We start from the raw sequence: 22,260 nt of genomic DNA, 5'->3' as shown, positions 1-22,260 counted from the left end.
TGCATAAAGGTCTGCATGTGGTATAATGGGAAAAAATAATCAGTTATGGAATGAGACCAACCTATATTTGAACACCACATTCATTACTTGTTTTTTTTTAAAATCACTTTAATTTCCCTATCAATTAAAAGATTAATAAGAATGCCTGGTCTCTAAGTCCTGGTGAGAGCTGAAATGAGATATCTATAAAGTCCCTTGCAAGAGTAGGAAATTTTACAGAAAACAGTGGAACTTTTAGAAGAACTTTCTCATGAAAATACCTTGTGAACATATATATTTTTTTAAGGGCAGAAAAAAAAAAAAAAACCTTCATATAGCTTGTCTACAGTCCATAGAGTTCTCATATTATAGTTTTGCTAAGGGTCATGAAAAAAAATCCCTATGCATTTCAGTTCTTATAAACTGTCGAAACAGAAAGCACCTGAGGTATCTCTTGGGAACGTACAGGCTGCTACAGTAGACGTGGGATCTGCAACGTCTCGAAATAGTGCCAGGCAGTTACCTCCAGGTGACTAAATGGGGCTTCCTCTCAGTACACCAGGTTAGAAAGCTTTGTGATTAATCCGGCTCTCCGAGGTGAGGAAATAACACAAAGAAGAGTACAAATGGAAACTGAACTTAACACAGCATCCGGCCGATTTCCAAACAGGTAAGAGAATCTTTCGTGTAACACTAACAGTGATAGGTTAAGAGGTTGAATATTGAGATGTCTGCCTGTAGCTGTTCTTGTGCATGCATATGAGTGAGTCAGCAGAGAATCTTTGTGATACCTAGGGAAATAGCTTTAGCCTCAAAGTTTGAAATTAAAAGAAAATCCTATGTAATTATTCAATATCTCTGAACAGTAAATACCTTACCACCATTACAAGAAGTTTCTTATAAAAAATTTGTATCCAGACCAACAAGGACCTACTGTGTAGCACAGGGAACTCTGCTCAATGTTGTGTGGCAGCCTGGATGGGAGGAGAATTTGGGGGAGAATGGATACATGTATATGTATGTCTGAGTCCCTTTGGTGTCCACCTGAAACTCACAATGTTGTTAAATATCAAATAAAAAGTTAAAAAAATTATTAAGCTAAAAGCCTTTCCCCCAGTTTTAGAAAATATTCTATGGGAAATACATATTTTCTTAATATGAAGTGATATAGAAAATAAAGATGTGTGTTTCCCCCAAAATATTGTGTCTATCACAAAAAGAATGGAATTACAAATACATCCACTTTGAAAATTTTCATAAAAGGTATTGAGTGGGGCAGCTATTTCCTTGGTTTTGCTTGGTGTAGTTCCCACACTGACACTGGGGAAAAAGATGACCCCTTGCATTTGTGATAACTAGAAAAGGAAAGGCGAGCTTACAGTGGGTTTAGTTACTAAATCTAGACATGTTATCATACTGCATTCTGGGGACCCTGCCTTTGTGTGCAGACTTCACGAAAAGACTAGTCAGTATTTTCCATTGTAATCGGATGTGGGGGACCAATAAACGACAGTTGGTGACAGGAGATATCCTCTGTCTAATTCCCAACCGGGACCTCAGCTTTGTTGTTTTCTACCAGTAAACCAAGAACCTTATTATGAAAGCCGGGCTGTCCTCATAAGAATTAGGGCTCTCATTAAAAATTATGTATGAATTCATTAGCTAATCTGTACAGAAAGTGCTATCCTCAGGTGAAAAGACTCACAAAATATTTAGTTCACTTAAGTGTATTTCAAAAAAATATGTATCACGTTCCCATTGTATTCTAAGCATTGTACAAAGTTCTGGGAGTTCAAGGATTAAAAATAAGAATTTATGTTGAATGTTTAAAGATAATAGAGTGATTTTGGTGTTGGTACAAAATTATGGATTATTCTAATTTTATCTGTGGTCTGTGATGATGAATAACAATGTCAGAAAACAGTACATCTGGTGTTTCCATCCATCTTAATCATAAAATTGGATTAACTTCCTGTCTGATTCAATGTTGCAGAAAACAATCATCAAGATGCCCCAAATATATCATTTGATTCAAGAAATCAACCTTTATTTGCCACAAAATGTAGGGCTGTCAGATTTTTTTAAAGTATGTTTCTAGCGTGAAACACATGAGGAGATTATAATGCCAAACGGTGGTTTGGCAATCATTTCAAAGAAGGATTTAGGGTTTAGCAGCAAGATTTTAGATTAAAGAGAAATAAAAGTTTTTAGTGATTTTCTTTTAATGTCTTTTAATACGAGGAGGATAACATGTTTAAATCTGCCATTTAATAGAAATTAAAGCTTTAAAGGAGACATGGCTTCTTAATTCTGCACACCAAAATATCGTTCCCTATAGCTTCCACAGTCTTACATTTATATTTTAAATTGCTAGCGTGAATTATCCAGTTGATAATTGATGCTAGATTGTGTTGTATGAAATAATAGAAATCAGCCATTTCTATATTTAGCTGTAACAAGGAGGAATAAGATATATATAGTTTCCTTTGTTTTTCCGAACAATCCATGTACTTCTATCTAGCAATTAATAATTAGTTCAGAGATATAGCAATCCTAATAAATATCATGACCCCAATTATGCTTAAAGGAAAAAAAAAGGAGTATCACTAAGAAGATTGAGAAGTAGTAACAGGATGAAATTGGCACAGTCATGCTGTGCATTAAAGTTATGCTGCAGACAACATCACTCAGAACCTTTATTTTCCAGAAATGAGATGATTCTCAGCATTCTAATCACCAAAATAACACATTGTGGGAAATTATATGCTTATTATTTTGCCATCTCCTTCTACAGATGAGGAAAAAAAACACAAGAACATTGAGTAAAACTTATTCCACCTTCTCTCTTTATTCATTTTTAGTTATGCAGAAAATTATTACTTCCCACTGTGTCAGAAAAATCAAGATTCCCGAGAATAAAAGTTTTGAAAGAACACTAAATCATAAATTTTTTATTTGCATCCCAGAACACATGCCAATAAACCTCACTTTATTTTACCATACTTCTTGGGAAATTGGGTGGTTCACCAGAAGAGTGAAAAACAGAATCCTGTTACAGTCATTGAAGTGAAACATAAACTACTTCATGGAGGGAATGGAAATAAAAGTAAATTTATAACATCCTTCCAGGGATGTTAGACCACAAACCACCCTGTTGATCAGACTGATATTTCAGAGCCTGTGTGGTCCTTCCTGCCACTCACAGCTCAAGATTTCACATGTGAAAAAAGTCAAAAGTCCCCAAAGAATGTATTCCTGTTGATTGCACATAAGCCCATAAAAATAAAAGGGGACAGTCTCCCTATTTAACCCACAGATGGATAAAGCACCCGGGGTCTATAATGATTGATAGTTTCTTCATTTTTTAAGGTGGTATTTATATGCTTGATGGCTTGGGAAGCATCACTTTCTGACTGGGAAGCAAAGTGCTTGAGGAGTTAAAGGATTATTACTTTGCCTGGAATGTCTATTTCCAAGCATCCCTAAATGCCACTTAGAAATCAGCCTGATCACAATTCTTACTGCATTCAGTGGTCAGATGTCTCCTCCATCTTTTCAGAAAAGCTGCATGAATGGAGCGGTCATGGCTGTGATGATTAGAGTTCATCCTGACGGGGTTGAATGTAGAAACCTGAATTAGTCTGACCTCATTTTTCAGGCAACATTCGTCTGAGCATTGGGCTTTTGTCTGCCTGGCCTTGATTCTAGCCATTTTCCATTCAAGCTTTTGGTTACTGTGCCTGCCTGCAGCATAAGAGATGCTGAAGGACAGGGAGGGGGAGGGACAACAGAGGGGAGATTGAAACACAACATAGGAATAAGAATAGTGGAGAAGAAATAATAATCAGTACAAGGTAGAAAACATAAGCAGGGGAGTTGAACATGGAAATTTCTGTTGACTGGAGCATATAATAATGAGACTTTAAAATTCTGTTAAAAGCAAGGAACTTGCTATTATATTTGTTTACTGTACTCAGAGTAATGTCTATTTGTGGGTAAATCATGATTTTTCTCCTGTCTCCAAAGAACTTGTATTTTCTTCTATCTTACCCATAGATGTGTCTGTGACTTTTATTAAAATTTTTTTCTAAGTCTAAATGGACACCAAGTCACAAAGTATAGGAATGATAGTATCATAAAAGTATATGAAGTGTTATTTTGTGATTTTTGGAAGCCTCATCTCCTCCATTGACTCAGAAAAGTCAAGACCTTCACCATTTCATGATTTTTTAAAATAGCTCATTATAAAGATTTGGGCTTCCTCCAAATTAAATAGAATTTAAAGTTTTAAGAACAATGTATTAAAATTCTTAACTTTATTGCTAAATTATAGGAGGCTTTTTTTTTCTTTTGGCCACAAGGAATATAAAATGAAGGATCTTAGTTCCCCAACGAGTAGTTGAACCTGCACCCCCTTCAGTGAAAGCTCAGAGTCTTAACCACTGGACAATCAGGGAAATTCCAATAGAAGAGTCTTTAAAGGCAAAAGAAAAGATTTTTTTACAAGAATTTTATTAGAGGATGTGTAAAGGAACACTAAGTAAGAGGTAATATTAAAATAGAAAAGGGAGATTAATGAAATGAAGAAAAAATTGGTTGTAAAAAGCTTTCCAAATGAGTAGGATAGGGATTCCAATCTAAATCACTAGATTCGACTGTTTCAATATTAATATTTAATTTGTAGTAGTAGAGAGGGAAACAAGAAAAGGATCATGAATATGAATTTGATTCAGTAGCTATAAGGAGTCTTTTATACAATTTGGGTCTGAGTTGATGGTTCACACAACCATGGTTAGAGTGGAGTAGGGAGCGAATGGAAGTAGTGATTCTGAAATCAAAGAACCCTTCTTAAAATGTGCTATTTTAACCTTAAACCTCACGCATGTATTCTTCCAAAATTATGTCACTTTAGCAAAACCAAATTGTTTGACCATTGCTTTTTCCTCTGACATAGATTTCCTAATTGACTTTTGGCCAAAGTCCTTTGATTGTTAAATCAGTAAATGTAAGCACTGGAAATCCAATCAGGCCACTTCTTAGTGTATTAATATTATTACTGTTCCAGGAAATAAGTATAAGACCTTCATTTAGTCAACAGATTTGCTCCTCACTCATGTGCTGAGTATCCAGAGAAGTAGATCACTTCGTTGTTTTTAACACAGATGTACAGTCAATCCATACTTTTAAGCAAAGTTTATGGAGCACTTTTTACCTATCAGTTTTAGCTCTTTTATGTTTGATAACAGGTGATCTTCAAAAGCCCTGTGAAAAGTATGCCGTTAGCATTCGATTTGACAGATGAGGAAAGTGAGGCTCGGACAGAGTTAGTAATTTGACCAAGGTCACTCAGCCCAGGATATATCAAAGTCTGTCTTACTAACCATGCTCTTAACTATTATATTATACTGTGGCAAAGTTTTCTTATTTGGTGTTTGCTTACCTGTGTGCAACTTCCAAACTCATAATTATTTTAAGTCATATTAATTCTCTCTAGCTATTAGAAAACCAAGTACTCCAGAGCTTTTAAATGTGTGAGAATGTAATTCGAGAAGCTCTTGAATATCTCCCTGGTCCACAAGGTCTTTCCTTTCTAAATAAGAATTTAGATACATTTTCTCACTCTCTACCAATTTTAATTTAGCTCCTTCATGAATTGCTTTAACTGATTAGTTAAACAGTTGTTTTAGCAGCCCATAGCTCTAACAGAGTCTAGGATGTGAGAAACTCATAAAGCTGGCATTGTAATTGTTTTCAAAAGCTCACAAAACATTACTCTGCCTAAAAGTAGTATTGGCATGTCATGTGTTAAAAGAGGTAGCTCATCACAGTGTAGAGATCTTAAAAAGAAAGATTGAGTCACATGATGCATGATTGCTGTAGTATAAAGGTCAAAATTCTTACCACCTGAAGGGAAAAGATTTTTCTATTTACCATCTTGTCTTCTTTGTTCTCAGAAAAAAAACTGGCCTTGGTGTTCTGCCTGTTTTTTCAGTATCCAATCACATCTTAACACCCCACCTTCCCTACCAAAGTCTCAATATACACTCATAGCACACTAACTTTAGTTTATGAGTATCAAATTGTACTAACCCTTAAAAACTCATTAAGGGACCCTTTAGGACAAAAGAGGGCTTCCCTGATGGCTCAGCAGTAAAGAATCTGCCTGCAATTCAGGAGATGCAAGAGACTCGGGGTTCTATCCCTGAGTCGGGAAGATCCCCTGAAGGAGAAAATGGCAACCCACTCCAGTATTCTTGCCTGAAGATCCCATGGACAGAGGAGCCTGGTGGGCTATAGTCCAAAGGATTGCAAAGAGTTGGACATGACTGAGCAACTGAACACACATACCTAGGACAAAAGAAAGTCTGTGGGATTGTACCCCAGGCACCCATATATCTACACAGTGATCCAGCACTTTCAAATAAGTTCCAGTGAGGATTCACTTGGCCTCCCAATGGACCGTGGACCACATTTTGAGATTCATTACTTGAAGGTCACCAATTATTTCTCATCAACAAATCCAAGAACCTTTCCTTGGTCTGCATTTTTCTTAACCTTCAGCAGCATCCAGCAGTATTGACAAACCTCTTTCACAAACTGCTCTTGACTCCACAGCACCATATACTTGATTTTCCTTGAACCCTGCCACCCCTGTAAATATCCATGCTGAAATCAAGGCCAACTAACAAAAATAGTTGTTGAGCCTTTTTGCCTTTTGTGGGTGTGGGCAATGGGTGCAATGTAATGTCTAGCTTTGCTGCACCTTGTATTGGTGTTTGAGAGGGGGGACAAGAAATAGCATCTCCCTTCTCCTGCCTGAGGAAGACAGAGGAAACAGACCTGTGAAGATACAAAATGTAACTTTGCTGCTGCTGGAGCTGCTGGAATGTGACTTAGGAGCATGACAGTATACTTCTGTGCCTGCCTCTCCTTCGGTAGCAGATTCACCCACCAGTCACAAGAGTACTGGGCAGCTGGGGCCTCTGGAAGGGACAGAGTCTTCCCAACTCACTTTACTATTTGCAAAGAGTATACCAGCTTATATTTACAGGTAAGCAGACCCCAAAAGGAAGTACAGAGCTACATATGCCCCAGTGTCTCATTCCAAGTGCACCAATTACATATCACTTACCCTCCCCTGGGGAGATTGAGGAGAGGAGGAACCAGGAATATTACTATATTTGAGATGCCACCATACAGAATAAAACATCAGGGTTGGGGAATAGTGTTTCCTCCTAACATTATGGGAAGAGAAAAGGCATAGAGACATGGCAGTTATAGCATCACGTTAAAATGGATACATATTTTTATGATTATATATTAGATGTATAATATATATTAGATTATATATTCGATATATAATATACATTAGATTATATATTAGATATGCACATATATATATGATATATGTGCACATTACATTATATTACCTACATGTTACAAAAAAGCTAACACTAAAACACCACAAGCTTTATTTCAGGGTGATGGAATAAACTATTATGAATAATATTTATTTATTTTTCCTAATTCTTTGAAGTTTCTAAGTCTCCTATCATAAGCATATTTAGTTTTTATAATTAGAAAGATAAAATTTAAAACTCCTCAAATTAGTCATAAGAAATATACACACTGATTAAGTGCTATTTACAAACAGTATAACACACAACTCAGGAAGCTGATATTGATTTTGTGCGTTAGAAACAAGTTTCAAAGAATTGGTTAGATGAAATAAACTGATTTTTCCCCCTCCTGAATGGTGCAGTAGTCAAAGTGTGTGTGCGTGTATATGTGTGTGTGTGCATGTGTGCTTGTGCGCGTGTGCACGTGAAGATCAAAGCCCACCAGGCTCCGCTCTCCATGGGATTCTCCAGGCAAGACTACTGGAGTGGGTTGCCATTTCCTACTCCAGGGGATCTTACCCATCCAGGGATCGATTCTGTCTCTAATGTCTCCTGTTTGGGCAGGTGGGTTCTTTACCACTAGCACCACCTGGGAAGCCCCAACATTGAAGCCCCACCCAATTACGGTTTTTGACCTTTGAACAATGTGAAGATTAGCTGAACCGACCCCAGCGTTCAGTTGTAAATCGAAATGTAACTTTACAGTCGGCCCTCCATATCTGAGGTTCTGCATCCCTGGATTCAACCAACCCTTGCTTTGTGTAGTGCTGTGGTGCATATCCAGTGAAAGAAATGAGTGTCTAAATGGACCCACAACTTTCAAGCGAGTACTACTCATGGGCCAAGCATAGTAACTACACAATGTTGAGTGTGATGAGTTACATATTCCTTCACTTCACAAAGAGTTATTAAACACCTACTAAGTGCCAGGCACTATTCCAGGTCCTGAGGATATAACAGAGAACCAGAAAGGCAAGTTTCCACGAGGGCGGTGCTCACGTTTTAGTGAATGCATGCATACTAGGTTGCTTCAGTCATGTCCGACTCTGCGACTTTATGGAGGGCAGCCCGCCAAGCTCCTCTGTTCATGGGATTCTCCAGGCAAGATTACTGGAGTGGGTTGCCATGCCTCCTCCAGGCTCATTTTAGTGAAGGGAGGTATATAATAAGCAAACAAACAAACAAAAAAAGAAGCAAGAAACTACAAGATAGTGAGGAATGCTATCCGGAAAATAAAGCAGGGTGATGTGATAGGGATTGGCCAGGTGGGACAACCCCTCTGAGGAGACGACACTTAACTGAGAGCAGAAAGATCAGAAGGGCCCACCATATAGTGCTGTTGAATGACTATCCAGTGGGCAGGCAGATGCCATGGCCATGATGTGGGAATGAGCACAGCTTGTTGAGGAGCTGGAAAAAAGGGTAGAGTGACTTGAGGGAGAGATATGAGATGAAATTTAGAAGGAACGGGAGCCAAATAAAGTAAAGCCTGGTAAGCCATGTAATTGAATTTAATTCTAAATGTAATAGAAAGTCATTGGAGGATGTTAAAAGAGAAAGGAAGCTGAGCTCTTTGGGAAAAGATTTAAAAATGGTTAGAGAAGATTAGGAAACTATAAACGAAGTTTTGTGCCGTTCCTGTCTGAAACAGTTAAGAGAGAACGTATCTTATCTGAAGCATCGCAAAGAATACACTGACAGAACTCAAAAGATAAATGAAGATAATAATAAAACATACTTTACAGAATCAAAATCACACTAGAAACCAAATAATTAGATTAGATTCTATTGAAAACACATAAAAACATAGAGTAGACCTGAGAAATTTTCGATGAACTAAAGATAAAGAAGTGGTAAGAGAAAACAAGTACATAAAGTGGTTAAAAGGAAAGAATATAAAATCGCATAATTAGTATCCTTAAAGTTGAACCAAAAAATATTTAGAAGAAAGAATCATTCAGATGTGTAATAGGAAGAAATACTTCTGAAACAAGACGTCTGGGATGTGTAGACATCAAGAGCATACTATGTTGCAAAACCTATCAAATCAAGGAAACATCCTGGTGAAACTTTTTAACTTTAAAAAATAAAGACTACTATGAGATTGCAGGCAGAAAAGCAAGTTATCTACAAGACAGGCTGGCCTCAGGCCAGAGCATTTTTCACAGCCATTTTCAATGCCAAGAGGCATTGGAATAACAGCAGCAGAGTTCAAAGGCAAGAAATAAAAATGAGGATTGAATCAAGAAGTTAATATTCAGCCAAGTTGTAATTTATTGTTAAAGGCACCATAACTACATTTTCAAACACATAACATGGGAGGAAACACAGCGCTTATGAAGGCTGCTTTAAAGAACCTACTTGATAATGAAATACGGCTAAATAAGAGATACATCAAAATAAAGAATTCAGGAATGGTACGCCCTTCTAAAAAAGAGCTGATCATGATCTTGACTATGAATATGTAACTAACACTATGCTATGCTATGCTAAGTCACTTCAGTCGTGTCCGACTCTGTGTGACCCCATAGACGGCAGCCCACCAGGCTCCCCCGTCCCTGGGATTCTCCAGGCAAGAACACTGGAGTGGGTTGCCAATTCCTTCTCCAATGCATGAAAGGGAGAAATGAAAGTGAAGTCGCTCAGTCGTGTCCGACTCTTAGCGACCCCATGGACCGCGGCCTACCAGGCTCCTCCATCCATGGGATTTTCCAGGCAAGAGTACTGGAGTGGGGTGCCATTGCCTTCTCCAAACTAACACTATAGAGCCTTAAAATTTTTAATTACAGAATATATTCGTTAGTGTAAATAATGCTAAAACAATCCCAAGGGCTTCCCTCGTGGCTCAGATGGTAAAGCGTCTGCCTACAATGCAGAAGACCCGGGTTTGATCCCTGGGTCGGGAAGATCCCCTGGAGAAGGAAATGGCAATCCACTCCAGTACTATTGCCTGGAAAATCCCATGGACGGAGGAGCCTGGTAGGCTACAGTCCATGGGGTCGCAAAGAGTTGGACACGACTGAGCAACTTCACTTCACTAATGCAATAAAAGTTTGTTTTTAACTCATGTCGCTGTTTAACAAGTGTTGGATGGGACCCCTGCTTCATGCAGTGATCAGGTCCTATGCATCTTCTTTTGTATGGCTCCATAATTTTATTACAGCCTTCAGAGTCATGCTGGACCCATACAGCTTATAGACAGGGAAGAGAGAGGGTAGAGAAGACTGTCTCAGACTGAAAATGTCATGTCACTTTAATTTACATTAATTGGTGAGCACTATTGCATGGCTCCACCGAGATATAAATGGGCTAAGATACCAGGAGGAAACAATAGGTTTAGTGAGTAGTCTCTGTTACATAAAAACATAAATATCATCAAATATAACAATACAAAAATAATAATGTAATTATAAAAACTGGAAAATGATCATGAGAATTGATGGGAAGAGATGTACATTTCCTCACTTTTCATAGCAGCAATTAATAAATATTTGTTGAAGTTTTCAAATCAAGAAATAAAGATTTAAATATATTATCATGCAATATGTATATTATGAACATAGGCACCTGAAGAAAAAAAATTTAGAATGACCAAAAAAAAAAAAAAATAACCACTTAAGACAGAAAACTAAGGAGGTATAGAAACAAATTTTAAAAGATAGCATAACATAAGACACATTTAGATCTACTAAGCCACTTCAGTCGTGTCCAACTCTATGCAACCCCATAGACGGCAGCCCACCAGGCTCCGCTGTCCCTGGGATTCTCCAGGCAAGAACACTGGAGTGGGTTGCCATTTCCTTCTCCAATGCAGGAAAGTGAAAAGTGAAAGTGAAGTCGCTCAATTGTGTCTGACTCTTTGCAACCCCATGGACTGCAGCCTACCAGGCTCCTCCATCCATGGGATTTTCCAGGCAAGAGTACTGGAGTGGGGTGCCATTTAGATCTATTAAAATAATAAAAGTCAAAAGGATCAGCAAAACTATAGTAAGAAATTATTAGGTGAGACTCAAAATATTATATTTAATGACAATATATATTGTAAATACAGAAGTATATTTGGATATATTTAATAAATTAAATATATATTAAGTAGAATAAAGCAAGGTATGGACAATATGTGTATTTTAATCATATTTGTATTTAATAATAATAAACATGGTATATAATAAATATACATTATTTTACATTCTATATGCATAGAAAATATTTGCAAGAGTACACAAGAAATAGCAATGTTGTGTCTGAGGATTGGAATGAAAAGTTAGGAGAAGGAAAGCATGCTTCCATTTTTTACTCTATATCTTTCTGTAACTTAAAATTTTTGTAATATGAATTTTTATTATTAAAATGTAAACAAAAATAACTAAAGTTCAACATAGAATACTGTCAGAGAACTGAAAGATGCAAGCAAAGGGAAGGGAAAGAGAAGTCATGGAAATCTGGCAGCATTATATTTTATTAAATATGGAAACAGAAGTAAATTTGGTTGTGGATGAGGAGAGGGAAAAAGTTAAGTTCAGTTTGAGGAATATTGTGTTTGAAGCATAAATGGAACAATCAGGTGGAATGCTGCAGGTGTAGGACTCTAAGAAAGGTGGGAGCATGAAATATGGAAATAAAAATGGTTAGTGTGTAAGTGACAGTAGAGGACAGCTCAGGGAGTTGGAAGAAGGGGTTGAATGATGGTATAAATTCCTCCAATAGGTCAGGGTTTTCTTCTCTGCTCAGAGACAGAGAAACTTTTGCTTTTGTTCTTGGGAATCACTTGACATTCCAATTGCTGGTCAAAAAGGGAAAACTCCTTGCCAAGAATGAGCTTAGAGATCCTGGGTAGCAGTGAGCACACATTAAAGTTAGAAAGGGGAGAGTGGAGTCTTCCTGACAGGCTTGGTCCTAAAGGAAGCTGGGATCATTTGTGGCTGTTGGGAATTGAAACTGGACTTATTTGAGGGCTTTGAGGACATCTCTTTGGCCCTCCTCTCCCTATTAGGGTCATTGGAAAAGGAAATGGCAACCCACTCCAGTGTTCTTGCCAGGAGAATCCCAGGGACGGCGGAGCCTGGTGAGCTGCCATCTATGGGGTCGCACAGAGTCGGACACGACTGAAGTGACTTAGCAGCAGCAGCAGCAGCAGGTGTGGTCCTGACTCTTACTGGGGGTGATCAGATGACAGACCAAGCTGCCTAATAGCTTCAAGAGGTGACTAACATTTAGAAAATCGACCCCCCCCCAGCAAAAATAATTCAACTGCCCTTTAAATATAAATAAAAGCCAGCCACATACTTACAATTTAAACATAATGCTGGTACATAAATTCAGGTGCTGCATTTTAATCAGTTTCCTCAAATTGATTTATATCTAAGACTCATAGGCTTCAAATGCTTTAGTAGACTGTCTAGTGACCAAAGAAAGAAAGTCATATTACACAGGGGTATTTCCTTTGTGGGAAGAAGTAGACCTGGGGGAGGGGACATGGGTCCCAGATCAAAGGAACTGACTCAGGAATCTCTTTGCAAGGCGGAAGCCCAATAAATTTAAATACAAATAGAGCTTGAAATCTTTGAATTTTTACCATGTTCAATTTTTTATATGTTTAGATATTAATAATATCAATAATAATACTCAGTTGTTTGGGATAGTAACTCTATTTGCATCATTCATTACTGTGAAATGGCTTAGCATTTGCACTTGGAAAGAGCATGGTAATTTCTTTTAAACTTAAAATTTTCAGTCATTTGTATGTTAAATAATAGAAATGACCAAATGGATTTAGAATAAGACTGAAATATATCTTGCACTGTTATAAGGTAACTTTGAAGTTGTGACGCTGTTATTGCCATGGAAATTTATATTCTGTCATAGCTGTTATGATCTAACAGAATAGGATGAGAAAAACCTGTGTGTTTCTAGCATCTCTCCAGGAGGAAGAAAGTAACATATATTCTCTTATTATAGGAAGTCATATTTATTTTCCCTGAAATAAAATTTTCATTTTGTCTAGAACCCTTTCTTTTCCTCAAATTGTAATTGTATATAATGTCTGGCATGTATTAGACCTTCCGATACATTTTTTTTGTTGTTTGTACTGTATTTTAGCATTACTGTTTTATGGTGAATAGTCAGAAATACATGCATGTGCTCTGAGATCAGTTCAGCTTTTCACAGGCAAGCAGAGAACTGAGGTAAATTATTCAAATATTTGATCCAATGAACCAGATGATTGGAGTTTTAACCAGTTACTTCAACTCACTTCTTCATTTTAGTTAGGGAGTCTAAAATTTCTGTTTCAAAGGCACAGTTTTACCTTCTTGGAACGTTCCCATCTTGAGTGATTTTAAATCTTGAGTTCCCATTTCACATCCATTTGCCATTTCAATCTGAGAAACTTTAATACTGTTTCCACAGTTACAAGCTTCAAGTTAATCATGGTCCTGGGAATTGAGCTCTCAAGTGTGTACACAACCCCCTTGGCTTGCTGTTCTCAGCATAGACTGTTGGCTCCAAATCATGCCCATGGGAATCAAGGGCTGTGCCTGCTTGCTCACCCTGCCTGACAAACACTGCTGGTGAGCCAGAAGTCGGTGGTTCCTCATCAGTGTTTGCAGCAACAGAGGAACCCATCTCTGGGCTTTCCAAAGGAAGGGGAGTAAACAGTCTCCAATACAAGGTCCAATATCTATTGGCAGCTTCCACAGCTTTGCAGAGCTGAAAGTAAGCTGTTAGATAAAAGGAAGTCTCTGTTTCTCAGAGCCACCAGATGGATTTAGTTTTTCTAATCTTTTGGATTTTCCATAAAGCATGTTTTTATAAAATATAAAGTGTGCTTAAAAGTATTGGGTTTTTCTCATTACTGCATTTCCATATCCTATTCATCCTTCAGTTTTACTTTCTGCATCAAAGTGTCACTCAGTCATGTCCAACTCTTTGTGACCCCATGGACTGTAGCCTGCCAGGCTTCTCTGTCCATAGGATTCTCCAGGCAAGAATACTGTAGTGGGTTGCCATTTCCTCCTCCATGGGATCTTTCCCACCCAGGGATCAAACCCTCATCTCTTGTGTTTCCTGTATTGGCAGGTGGATTCTTTACTACTGTGCCACCTGGGAAGCCACTGCATCAAAGTATATTTTTGTATATAGGAAACATTTTTAAACCATAGAAAAGCACAGAGAATAACATAACAAACAACTGTGAATCATTAAATGGCTTTCGTTTGATTTTTTTTTTTAAGTGTTACTGATGGCATTAATGTAGCTTTCCTACATACTCCCAGCAAAATTCTCCTTTTCCCCTCCCCAGAAGTAAGTTGTACCTTATAGTTGGGGTTTTGGATAGAGTTTTTCAATAGTTCTTCCCTTTTCTGGATTTCTGTTTTTTTGTCAGGAGTCTTCCAGCTACCTAACATGACCAAGCTCTATGGCCCCTGCCCCTATGCATGTGTTAAAAGACTCTAAGGTGCAAAAGCAATATAGACTTCAGCTGGGTGTACATTTTGATTGGAAACCATTATACTTCTTCTGACCTCACCCACTCCCTTTGATTTCTGTGTATGTGTGTGCGTGCATGCTCAGCTGTGTCTATTTGCAACCCCATAGACTATAACCTGATGCGAAGAGCTAACTCATTTGAAAAGACCCTGATGCTGGGAAAGATTGAGGGCAGGAGGAGACGGGGACGACAGAGGATGAGATGGCTGGATGGCATCATCCCTTGAGTAATGGACATGGGTTTGGGTGGACTCCGGTGGTTGGTGATGGACAGGGAGGCCTGGCGTGCTGGGGTTCATGGGGTCGCAAAGAGTCAGACATGACTGAGCAACTGAACTGAACTGAACTGAGACTATAACCCACCAGGCTCCTCTGTCCATGGAATTCTCTAGGTAAAAATACTAGAATGGGTTGCCATTTCCACCTCCAAGGATCTTACTGACCCAGAGATTGAATCTACGTCTCCTGCATCTCCTGCATTGGGCAGGCACGTTCTTTACCACTGCACCACCTGTAGCAATGAGTATTTGGTCCAGTTTCCAATCACTTATTTTGTACCAACTTTATGTATAGAGAAGTTACTATTTCCTAACAAGCTATAAATTATTGAAGCAGTATTAATTCTTCTTCCACAGCAAACTGGGAGAAGGTCCTCTAAGAGTTCTTACACTCCAGTAGATCACACTTAAAGCCAATAGCTTAATCACAAAAGTGTGTACATAGACCTGCACCTCACTTTATAGAACAGATGGTATTGCAGTCATCTAACAGTTACCATTAATCTTCTATGGTCAAATCAGGGAATTAAACATTATAAAATAAGAAATGCCTAAAGGTTTTGTTTCCCCACTTTGCAAAGCATCCATTTCAAGTGATTATGATGCATTTTTGAAAATACATAGTTAACTAATTTTGAATGTATTAATAGCACCCATGGCTTAAATTAAGGATGTAGTATTAATTGCATACCTTGGTTTATATTTTAGGAATTTTTAAATACTTAGTTGTCTTTTTCCAAAGCTATTTGAAAATTAAGAGTGCTTGCCCAAGCAATTGAATAAGAATTATTTACCTTAGACTGAATTATCAGTTCCATTGATTTCTTTACCAGAGTTTGAAAACGCATCATTGCAGCTCATTCTTTTGCCTTGCACTGGCAGCAAATTGCTCTATAGAGAAACTGCCAAGTCTGGTGTTATGGAACTTACATAGAATCTTCCTCTCTGTGACTGTGTGTGAACACAAATTAAAGATGTCCTCTGGCTTGGATTACTGAAATGTACTTGGCTGCATGTTCCATTCTATCATCTGGACTTAAAGCAAAATAAATCAGTACACATTTCAGTGAAATTCTTTGTGAATTGATCATTCATATGAATTCTTGATTATAACTAGACAAATCACATTATTATACAATGTACCATCTTCTTAACTAACACCATTTAAAATTTCACATAAAATGTCCCTATAATTTTATCTCCATTAAAAATGAAACAAAGCACCACGACTGTGAATTTCTCAGAGTCACAGGAATTTTTGTGGTCAGTCATCCATTGGGAACTGAATGTTGAAAATCAAAGATTTACTATAATTTGAATTTTTTATTTTCCAGACACTGCAAATGGATGTAAACAGGCTGAACATAACCTTGCTTCGGATATTTCGCCAAGGAGTAGCTGCAGCTTTAGGACTCTTACCCCAGCAAGTGCACATCAATCGCCTCATTGTAAGATACCTACATTTCGCATTTCCAGAGTATAAGCTTTGATCTTTATTGCAGGGCTCAAGAATAATGAACAATAATAAAGAACACCCATGCTGTAGTTTTATGGCCCATGAACCAAATCTGGCATAACACCTGTTTTTGTCAAAGAAGTTTTATTGTAACAAACCATACCCATTTGTTTACATATTGTCTAAGGCTTCTTTCATGCTACAATGGCAGAGCTGAGTATTTCTAACAGATCGTCTGTCTAAATTGAAAGTTAAAATATTTGTTATCTGGTCCATTACAGAAAATGTTTGTCAACTTTCTCATAGTTCAACACTAGCTACCCTGGTAGGTATAAATAGAAAGGCCCTGAATACCTGTCTCACCAACCTGACAGTCCTCCCAAAATATTCTCCCTAAGAGAGAAATGTTTTCTATCAGGTAAGACTCTGTCTCCAGACAGCATCTATTAAAATCCCTTCAGGTATAGGAGGATGAAGGATAGGGAACACATAGGCAGAGGATTTTGAATAAAGAGTGAATAAGAACCATCCTTAAGGACAGCAGTCCAAGGAAAATGCAAGCATAGTCTTGAAAAGTCAAGAGAAAACTTGGATGGGTAATTGAAGTGGGACGAAGTAAGCCCAAAGGATCTTTTCTATTAGGCCCACTTTAGACCTATCAATCACCCATATCCTTTCTTTTCCTCCTCTCCTCAGTATTGAGGGACCTTGATATCATCAAACTACATGTTCCCATCTGTACTTGAAGGTGGGTGTGAGCAAACGCAAAGAAAGGCAGATTAAAATATTATGATTTTCTCTTTGTAAAAAGCATATTATCAAAGCTTCCTGTGAAAAGGGACTTTGGAATAATCTTTTGCAGTTTTAAAGTTGTTCTTAATTTCTGCTGCCTTAGAAACTCAAGCAAGGACTTCTCATTCTCCGTGCCCTAAATTCTTAGGCTCCTGCTCGGACTCAGTTTTATACTGCATCAATACCTGCATTTCCACGTATGGAGAAGAATTTGCTTTTAATTTTGGTTTAGAATTGTTATTTCTTTTCCTTTTTCCTGTGTGCCAGGTGAATTACTTTCATCCCCATAATAACTTTTATTCTGTGAGTCAGCTAATCTCTGGGACTAAGACTTTTTAAAAAACAAAGTTTTTAACAATGCCATAGAAGAAGAAATACAGCATTTCCCATTATCTTGAAAGAAGTTATTTATATCCAGAGTGTACCTTACTCAAGTGAGAAGTGAGGTATTATAGATGTCTTAGATCTAGATTTTATATATATATATATATATGTACTTAGATATCTTAGATATACTTTTGTATGTGTAGATTTAAAGAGTATAATGGCTCTTTGAATGGATAAAAGAGGGATTTGCCACACCTAGAGAGGGATATGCATATCTTCAGAGAATGTTAGCAGCATTTATGCATGTCTGTTTCTAAGAGTAGTTTTTGTAATAGTTTGAGTTATGATGGAAGAGGGTGTTTGCTATGACCAGTGCATTCTCTTGGCAAAACTCTATTAGTCTTTGCCCTGCTTCATTCTGTATTCCAAGGCCAAATTTGCCTGTTACTCCAGGTGTTTCTTGACTTCCTACTTTTGCATTCCAGTCCCCTATAATGAAAAGGACATCTTTTTGGGGTGTTAGTTCTAAAAGGTCTTGTAGGTCTTCATAGAACCATTCGACTTCAGCTTCTTCAGTGTTACTGGTTGGGGCATAGACTTGGATTACTGTGATAGTGAATGGTTTGCCTTGGAAACGAACAGAGATCATTCTGTCATTTTTGAGATTGCATCCAAGTACTGCATTTCGGACTGTTTTGTTGACCATGATGGCTACTCCATTTCTTCTAAGGGATTCCTGCCCACAGTAGTAGATATAATGGTCATCTGAGTTAAATTCACCCATTCCAATCCATTTTAGTGTGCTGATTCCTAGAATGTCGACGTTCACTCTTGCCATCTCCTGTTTGACCACTTCCAATTTGCCTTGATTCATGGACCTGACATTCCAGGTCATGAATTTACAGCATCAGAACTTGCTTCTATCACCAGTCACATCCACAACTGGGTATTGTTTTTGCTTTGGCTCCATCCCTTCATTCTTTCTGGAGTTATTTCTCCACTGATCTCCAGTAGCATATTGGGCACCTACTGACCTGGGGAGTTCTTCTTTCAGTATCCTATCATTTTGCCTTTTCATACTGTTCGTGGGGTTCTCAAGGCAAGAATACTGAAGTGGTTTGCCGTTCCCTTCTCCAGTGGACCACATTCTGTCAGCCCTCTCCACCATGACCTGCCCATTTTGGGTGGCCCCACGGGCATGGCTTAGTTTCATTGAGTTAGACAAGGCTGTGGTCCTAGTGTGATTAGATTGACTAGTTTTCTGTGATTATGGTTTCAGTGTGTCTGCCCTCTGATGCCCTCTTGCAACATCTACCATCTTACTTGGGTTTCTCTTACCTTGGACGTGGGGTATCTCTTCACGGCTGCTCCAGCAAAGCGCAGCCACTGCTCCTTACCTTGGACGAGGGGTATCTGCTCACTGCCGCCCCTCCTGACCTTGAACATGGAATAGCTCCTCTAGGCCCTCCTGCACCTGCGCAGTCACCGCTCCTTGGACATGGGGTTGCTCCTCCCAGCCACCACCCCTGATGCTTTTGAACTGTGGTGTTGGAGAAGACTCTTCAGAGTCCCTTGGACTTCAAGGAGATCCAACCAGTCCATTCTGAAGGAGATCAGCCCTGGGATTTCTTTGGAAGGAATGATGCTAAAGCTGAAACTCCAGTACTTTGGCTACCTCATATGAAGAGTTGACTCATTGGAAAAGACTCTGATGCTGGGAGGGATTGGGGGCAGGAGGAGAAGGGGACGACAGAGGATGAGATGGCTGGATGGCATCACTGACTCGATGGACGTGAGTCTAAGTGAACTCCGGGAGTTGGTGATGGACAGGGAGGTCTGGCGTGCTGCGATTCATGGGGTCGCAAAGAGTGGGACATGACTGAGCGGCTGAACTGAACTGAACTGAACTGAGTTATGATGATACCTGAGGAAGCACAGTATAGTGATTAAGAGCAAGTGCTGTGGAGATAGACCCAGAATTCTATTTCATTTCCAGTTTGGCCATGTCCCAGCTCTATGACCTAAGGCAGGTTACTTAGGTTCTTTCATTTACAACATGAAATGGCCGTAATACCTCTGTCCTGGAGGTAACAGGTTTAAGGCACAGGGGAACATGACAAGTACAAAACAAGTGTCTCTCCCTACTATCGTTGCTATTAGATCATAAACTATTTGAATTATTATCCACATCTTTCACATCAGCATTATGTGATATCCAGTTGTTTTCTGTTGTTTCTGCAAACACAGAAACATTTTTTCCTGGATTGCTAGCTGTCCTCCATTTTCTACCTGACTGAACGTCAATAAATTGCATTCAAAGAAAATATTCTTTAAAAAAAAGAAAGTTTTCTAGAAAGATAAAACCTTGTGTATTGAAAAGAAAAGCTAACCACAATTTTCTTTGTAAGTGTTTTGTGTAAGTTGTGAAAGAGAATCTATCAGTGGCAGCATCATTTTGTGTAGCGTTTGTTTTTTATGGGTGTGTGGCACATCAGCCATTTATGGTAAGAAGTCCTCTCACCCTGTCTCAGCAAATGAGGTCAGACTAGTAGGAAAGTAACATGATATCATTGCATAACACATGCATTTCTACCGAACAATAGATCTTAAGAGTGTGACATATTTAAGGTGAAAAACAGGATCAGGGAAGTAAGTTCAAAGACATCATCACCTTCCTTAGTTAGTTCAGTCTTCACATTAATGCAAGTTATAAGATGGGGTGATGATGTCTAATAACTGTACTGTTAAATCAGGTTTTGCTTAGTTCATTCGATTTTAAAATACTTCTTTAAACACAATTTCTCAGGAAACATCTGAACAATATATCTCAAAAATTATAGTATCGAATAGAAAATAAACCAGCATCTAGTGAAATATAAAATCAGAAAACTAGACATGTTAACTAATTGAAAGAAGGCCATTTGAAGATTTGGGACTTTGGGCTGGTAATTTTAAGTGTACAAGAGAACACTTAATAAAAGTGATCTCCAAGATACCATTTAGGACTCTAAGGTTCTGGTTTTCTTTAATATTTCTAGAGGAAAAGCAAAAAATATTTTCCAAACTTGCTTCACATGTCTACTAACATATACAAATAATCTGCTTTTACTAGGAAAAGAAGAACAGTGTTGAACTATTTGTGTCTCCCATAAATCGAAAAGCAGGATTTACTGATGCTCTGCCATCTAAAGAAGTGCTGCGTTCACTCAATATCAATGTTTTGCATCAGAGTTTATCCCAGTTTGGAATTACAGACGTCTCCCCTGAGGTAGGTTGTTGCGTGGAATATTTCATTTAAAATTTTGCACAGTTAGTGTGACACAACCCAATTCTAGGAGACTTTGAGATGAAAGCTGTTGATTGTGTGTTAACTGATAATATAAAAATCTCCCTGAGGGTCAAAATTCTCTTCACTCTGTGTATTTTTATTCCTTAAGGAAGTTCATTTTCATATCAAAGTTTCACTTTTTGACACTTTATTCTCCAATCTTTATGGCCTTATAATTTATTTTGACTTATTCAACAAAATGTCCAGAAGAAAAGTCATTTAGATATATTTGTCAATTGATTGCTTATTACTGAGCTGTTCCAAAAAACACCCTGATATCTTTCCTCCTCGACAGTTTTGCTTCTCATTGTTTTTGTCATCAAATGGTCACTTTTTCCCACTATTAAGTGAAAGTCATTCAGTTGTGTCTGACTCTTTGCGACCTCTTGGAATTCTAAATAAAATAAATTTATTTATTTTAGGCTGGGCTGGGTCTTTGTTACTGGACATGGGCTTTCTCTAGTTGCAATGCCTGGACCTGTCACTGCGGTGGCTTCTCTTTTGGGGAACATGGGCTCTACGTACACGGGCTTCAGCAGCTGTGGCTTGTGGGCTCTAGAGCACAGGCTCGGTGTTTGCCGTGCACAGGCTTAGTTGCCCCACAGTACATGGAATCTTCTCAGACCTGGGGTCAAACCTTTGTTTGACAGTCAGATTTGGCAGTCAGATTCTTAACTACTGAACTACCAGGGAAGCCCACATGTATGTGAAAGTGAAGTGAAAGTCGTTCAGTCATGTCCAACTCTTTGCAACCCCATGGACTGTATAGTCCATGGAATTCTCTAGGCTGGAATACTGGAGTGGGCAGCCTTTCCCTTCAGGTCTCCCGCATTGCAGGCAGATTCTTAACCAGCTGAGTCACAAGGGAAGCCCAGGAATACTGGAGTGGGTGGCCTATCCCTTCTCCAGTGGATCTTCCCAACCCAGGAATCGAACCAGGGTCTCCTGCATTGCAGGCAGATTTTTTACCAACTATCAGGGAAGCCTACCTTGAGATTATTATGAAATGTGGTTTTTCAATTGGTGAGAAACCCAGTCTTTAGAACTATGAATATTTCCTTTACAGTGTTTTCTAAATTTGGCACTTTTCAGATTTCCCCTACCACCTCCACCATTTTCATTCCTAAATAAACCCAGTCTCATTTTTACTTCACCTTGCTGTGTCCCACTCTTAACAAACTTGCTAGAATAAACATCATCCCAAATAAACAT

The 22,260-nt window shown here is 38.4% G+C and overlaps 1 protein-coding gene across 2 annotated transcripts in view; it reads left to right on the top strand.

Moving 5' to 3' along the window:
• The window catches only part of PTPRR (protein tyrosine phosphatase receptor type R), a 268,902-nt gene that overhangs the window by 127,025 nt on the left and 119,617 nt on the right, over positions 1 to 22,260 (top strand). Inside the window, exons 2-4 of one of the 2 annotated variants that reach the window (XM_006058412.4) lie at positions 534 to 649; positions 16,480 to 16,593; positions 20,833 to 20,988. In XM_006058412.4, the coding sequence (XP_006058474.2) occupies positions 16,489 to 16,593; positions 20,833 to 20,988 (261 nt within the window). In that variant the 5' untranslated portion in view covers positions 534 to 649; positions 16,480 to 16,488. The remainder of the gene's footprint in view (positions 1 to 533; positions 650 to 16,479; positions 16,594 to 20,832; positions 20,989 to 22,260) is intronic. The other variant, XM_006058411.4, reaches the window with a different exon arrangement.

Source organism: Bubalus bubalis, chromosome 4, assembly GCF_019923935.1.
Source record: "Bubalus bubalis isolate 160015118507 breed Murrah chromosome 4, NDDB_SH_1, whole genome shotgun sequence".
Classification (NCBI taxonomy): Eukaryota; Metazoa; Chordata; class Mammalia; order Artiodactyla; family Bovidae; genus Bubalus; species Bubalus bubalis.
This window is presented reverse-complemented; position numbering and strand designations above follow the sequence as displayed.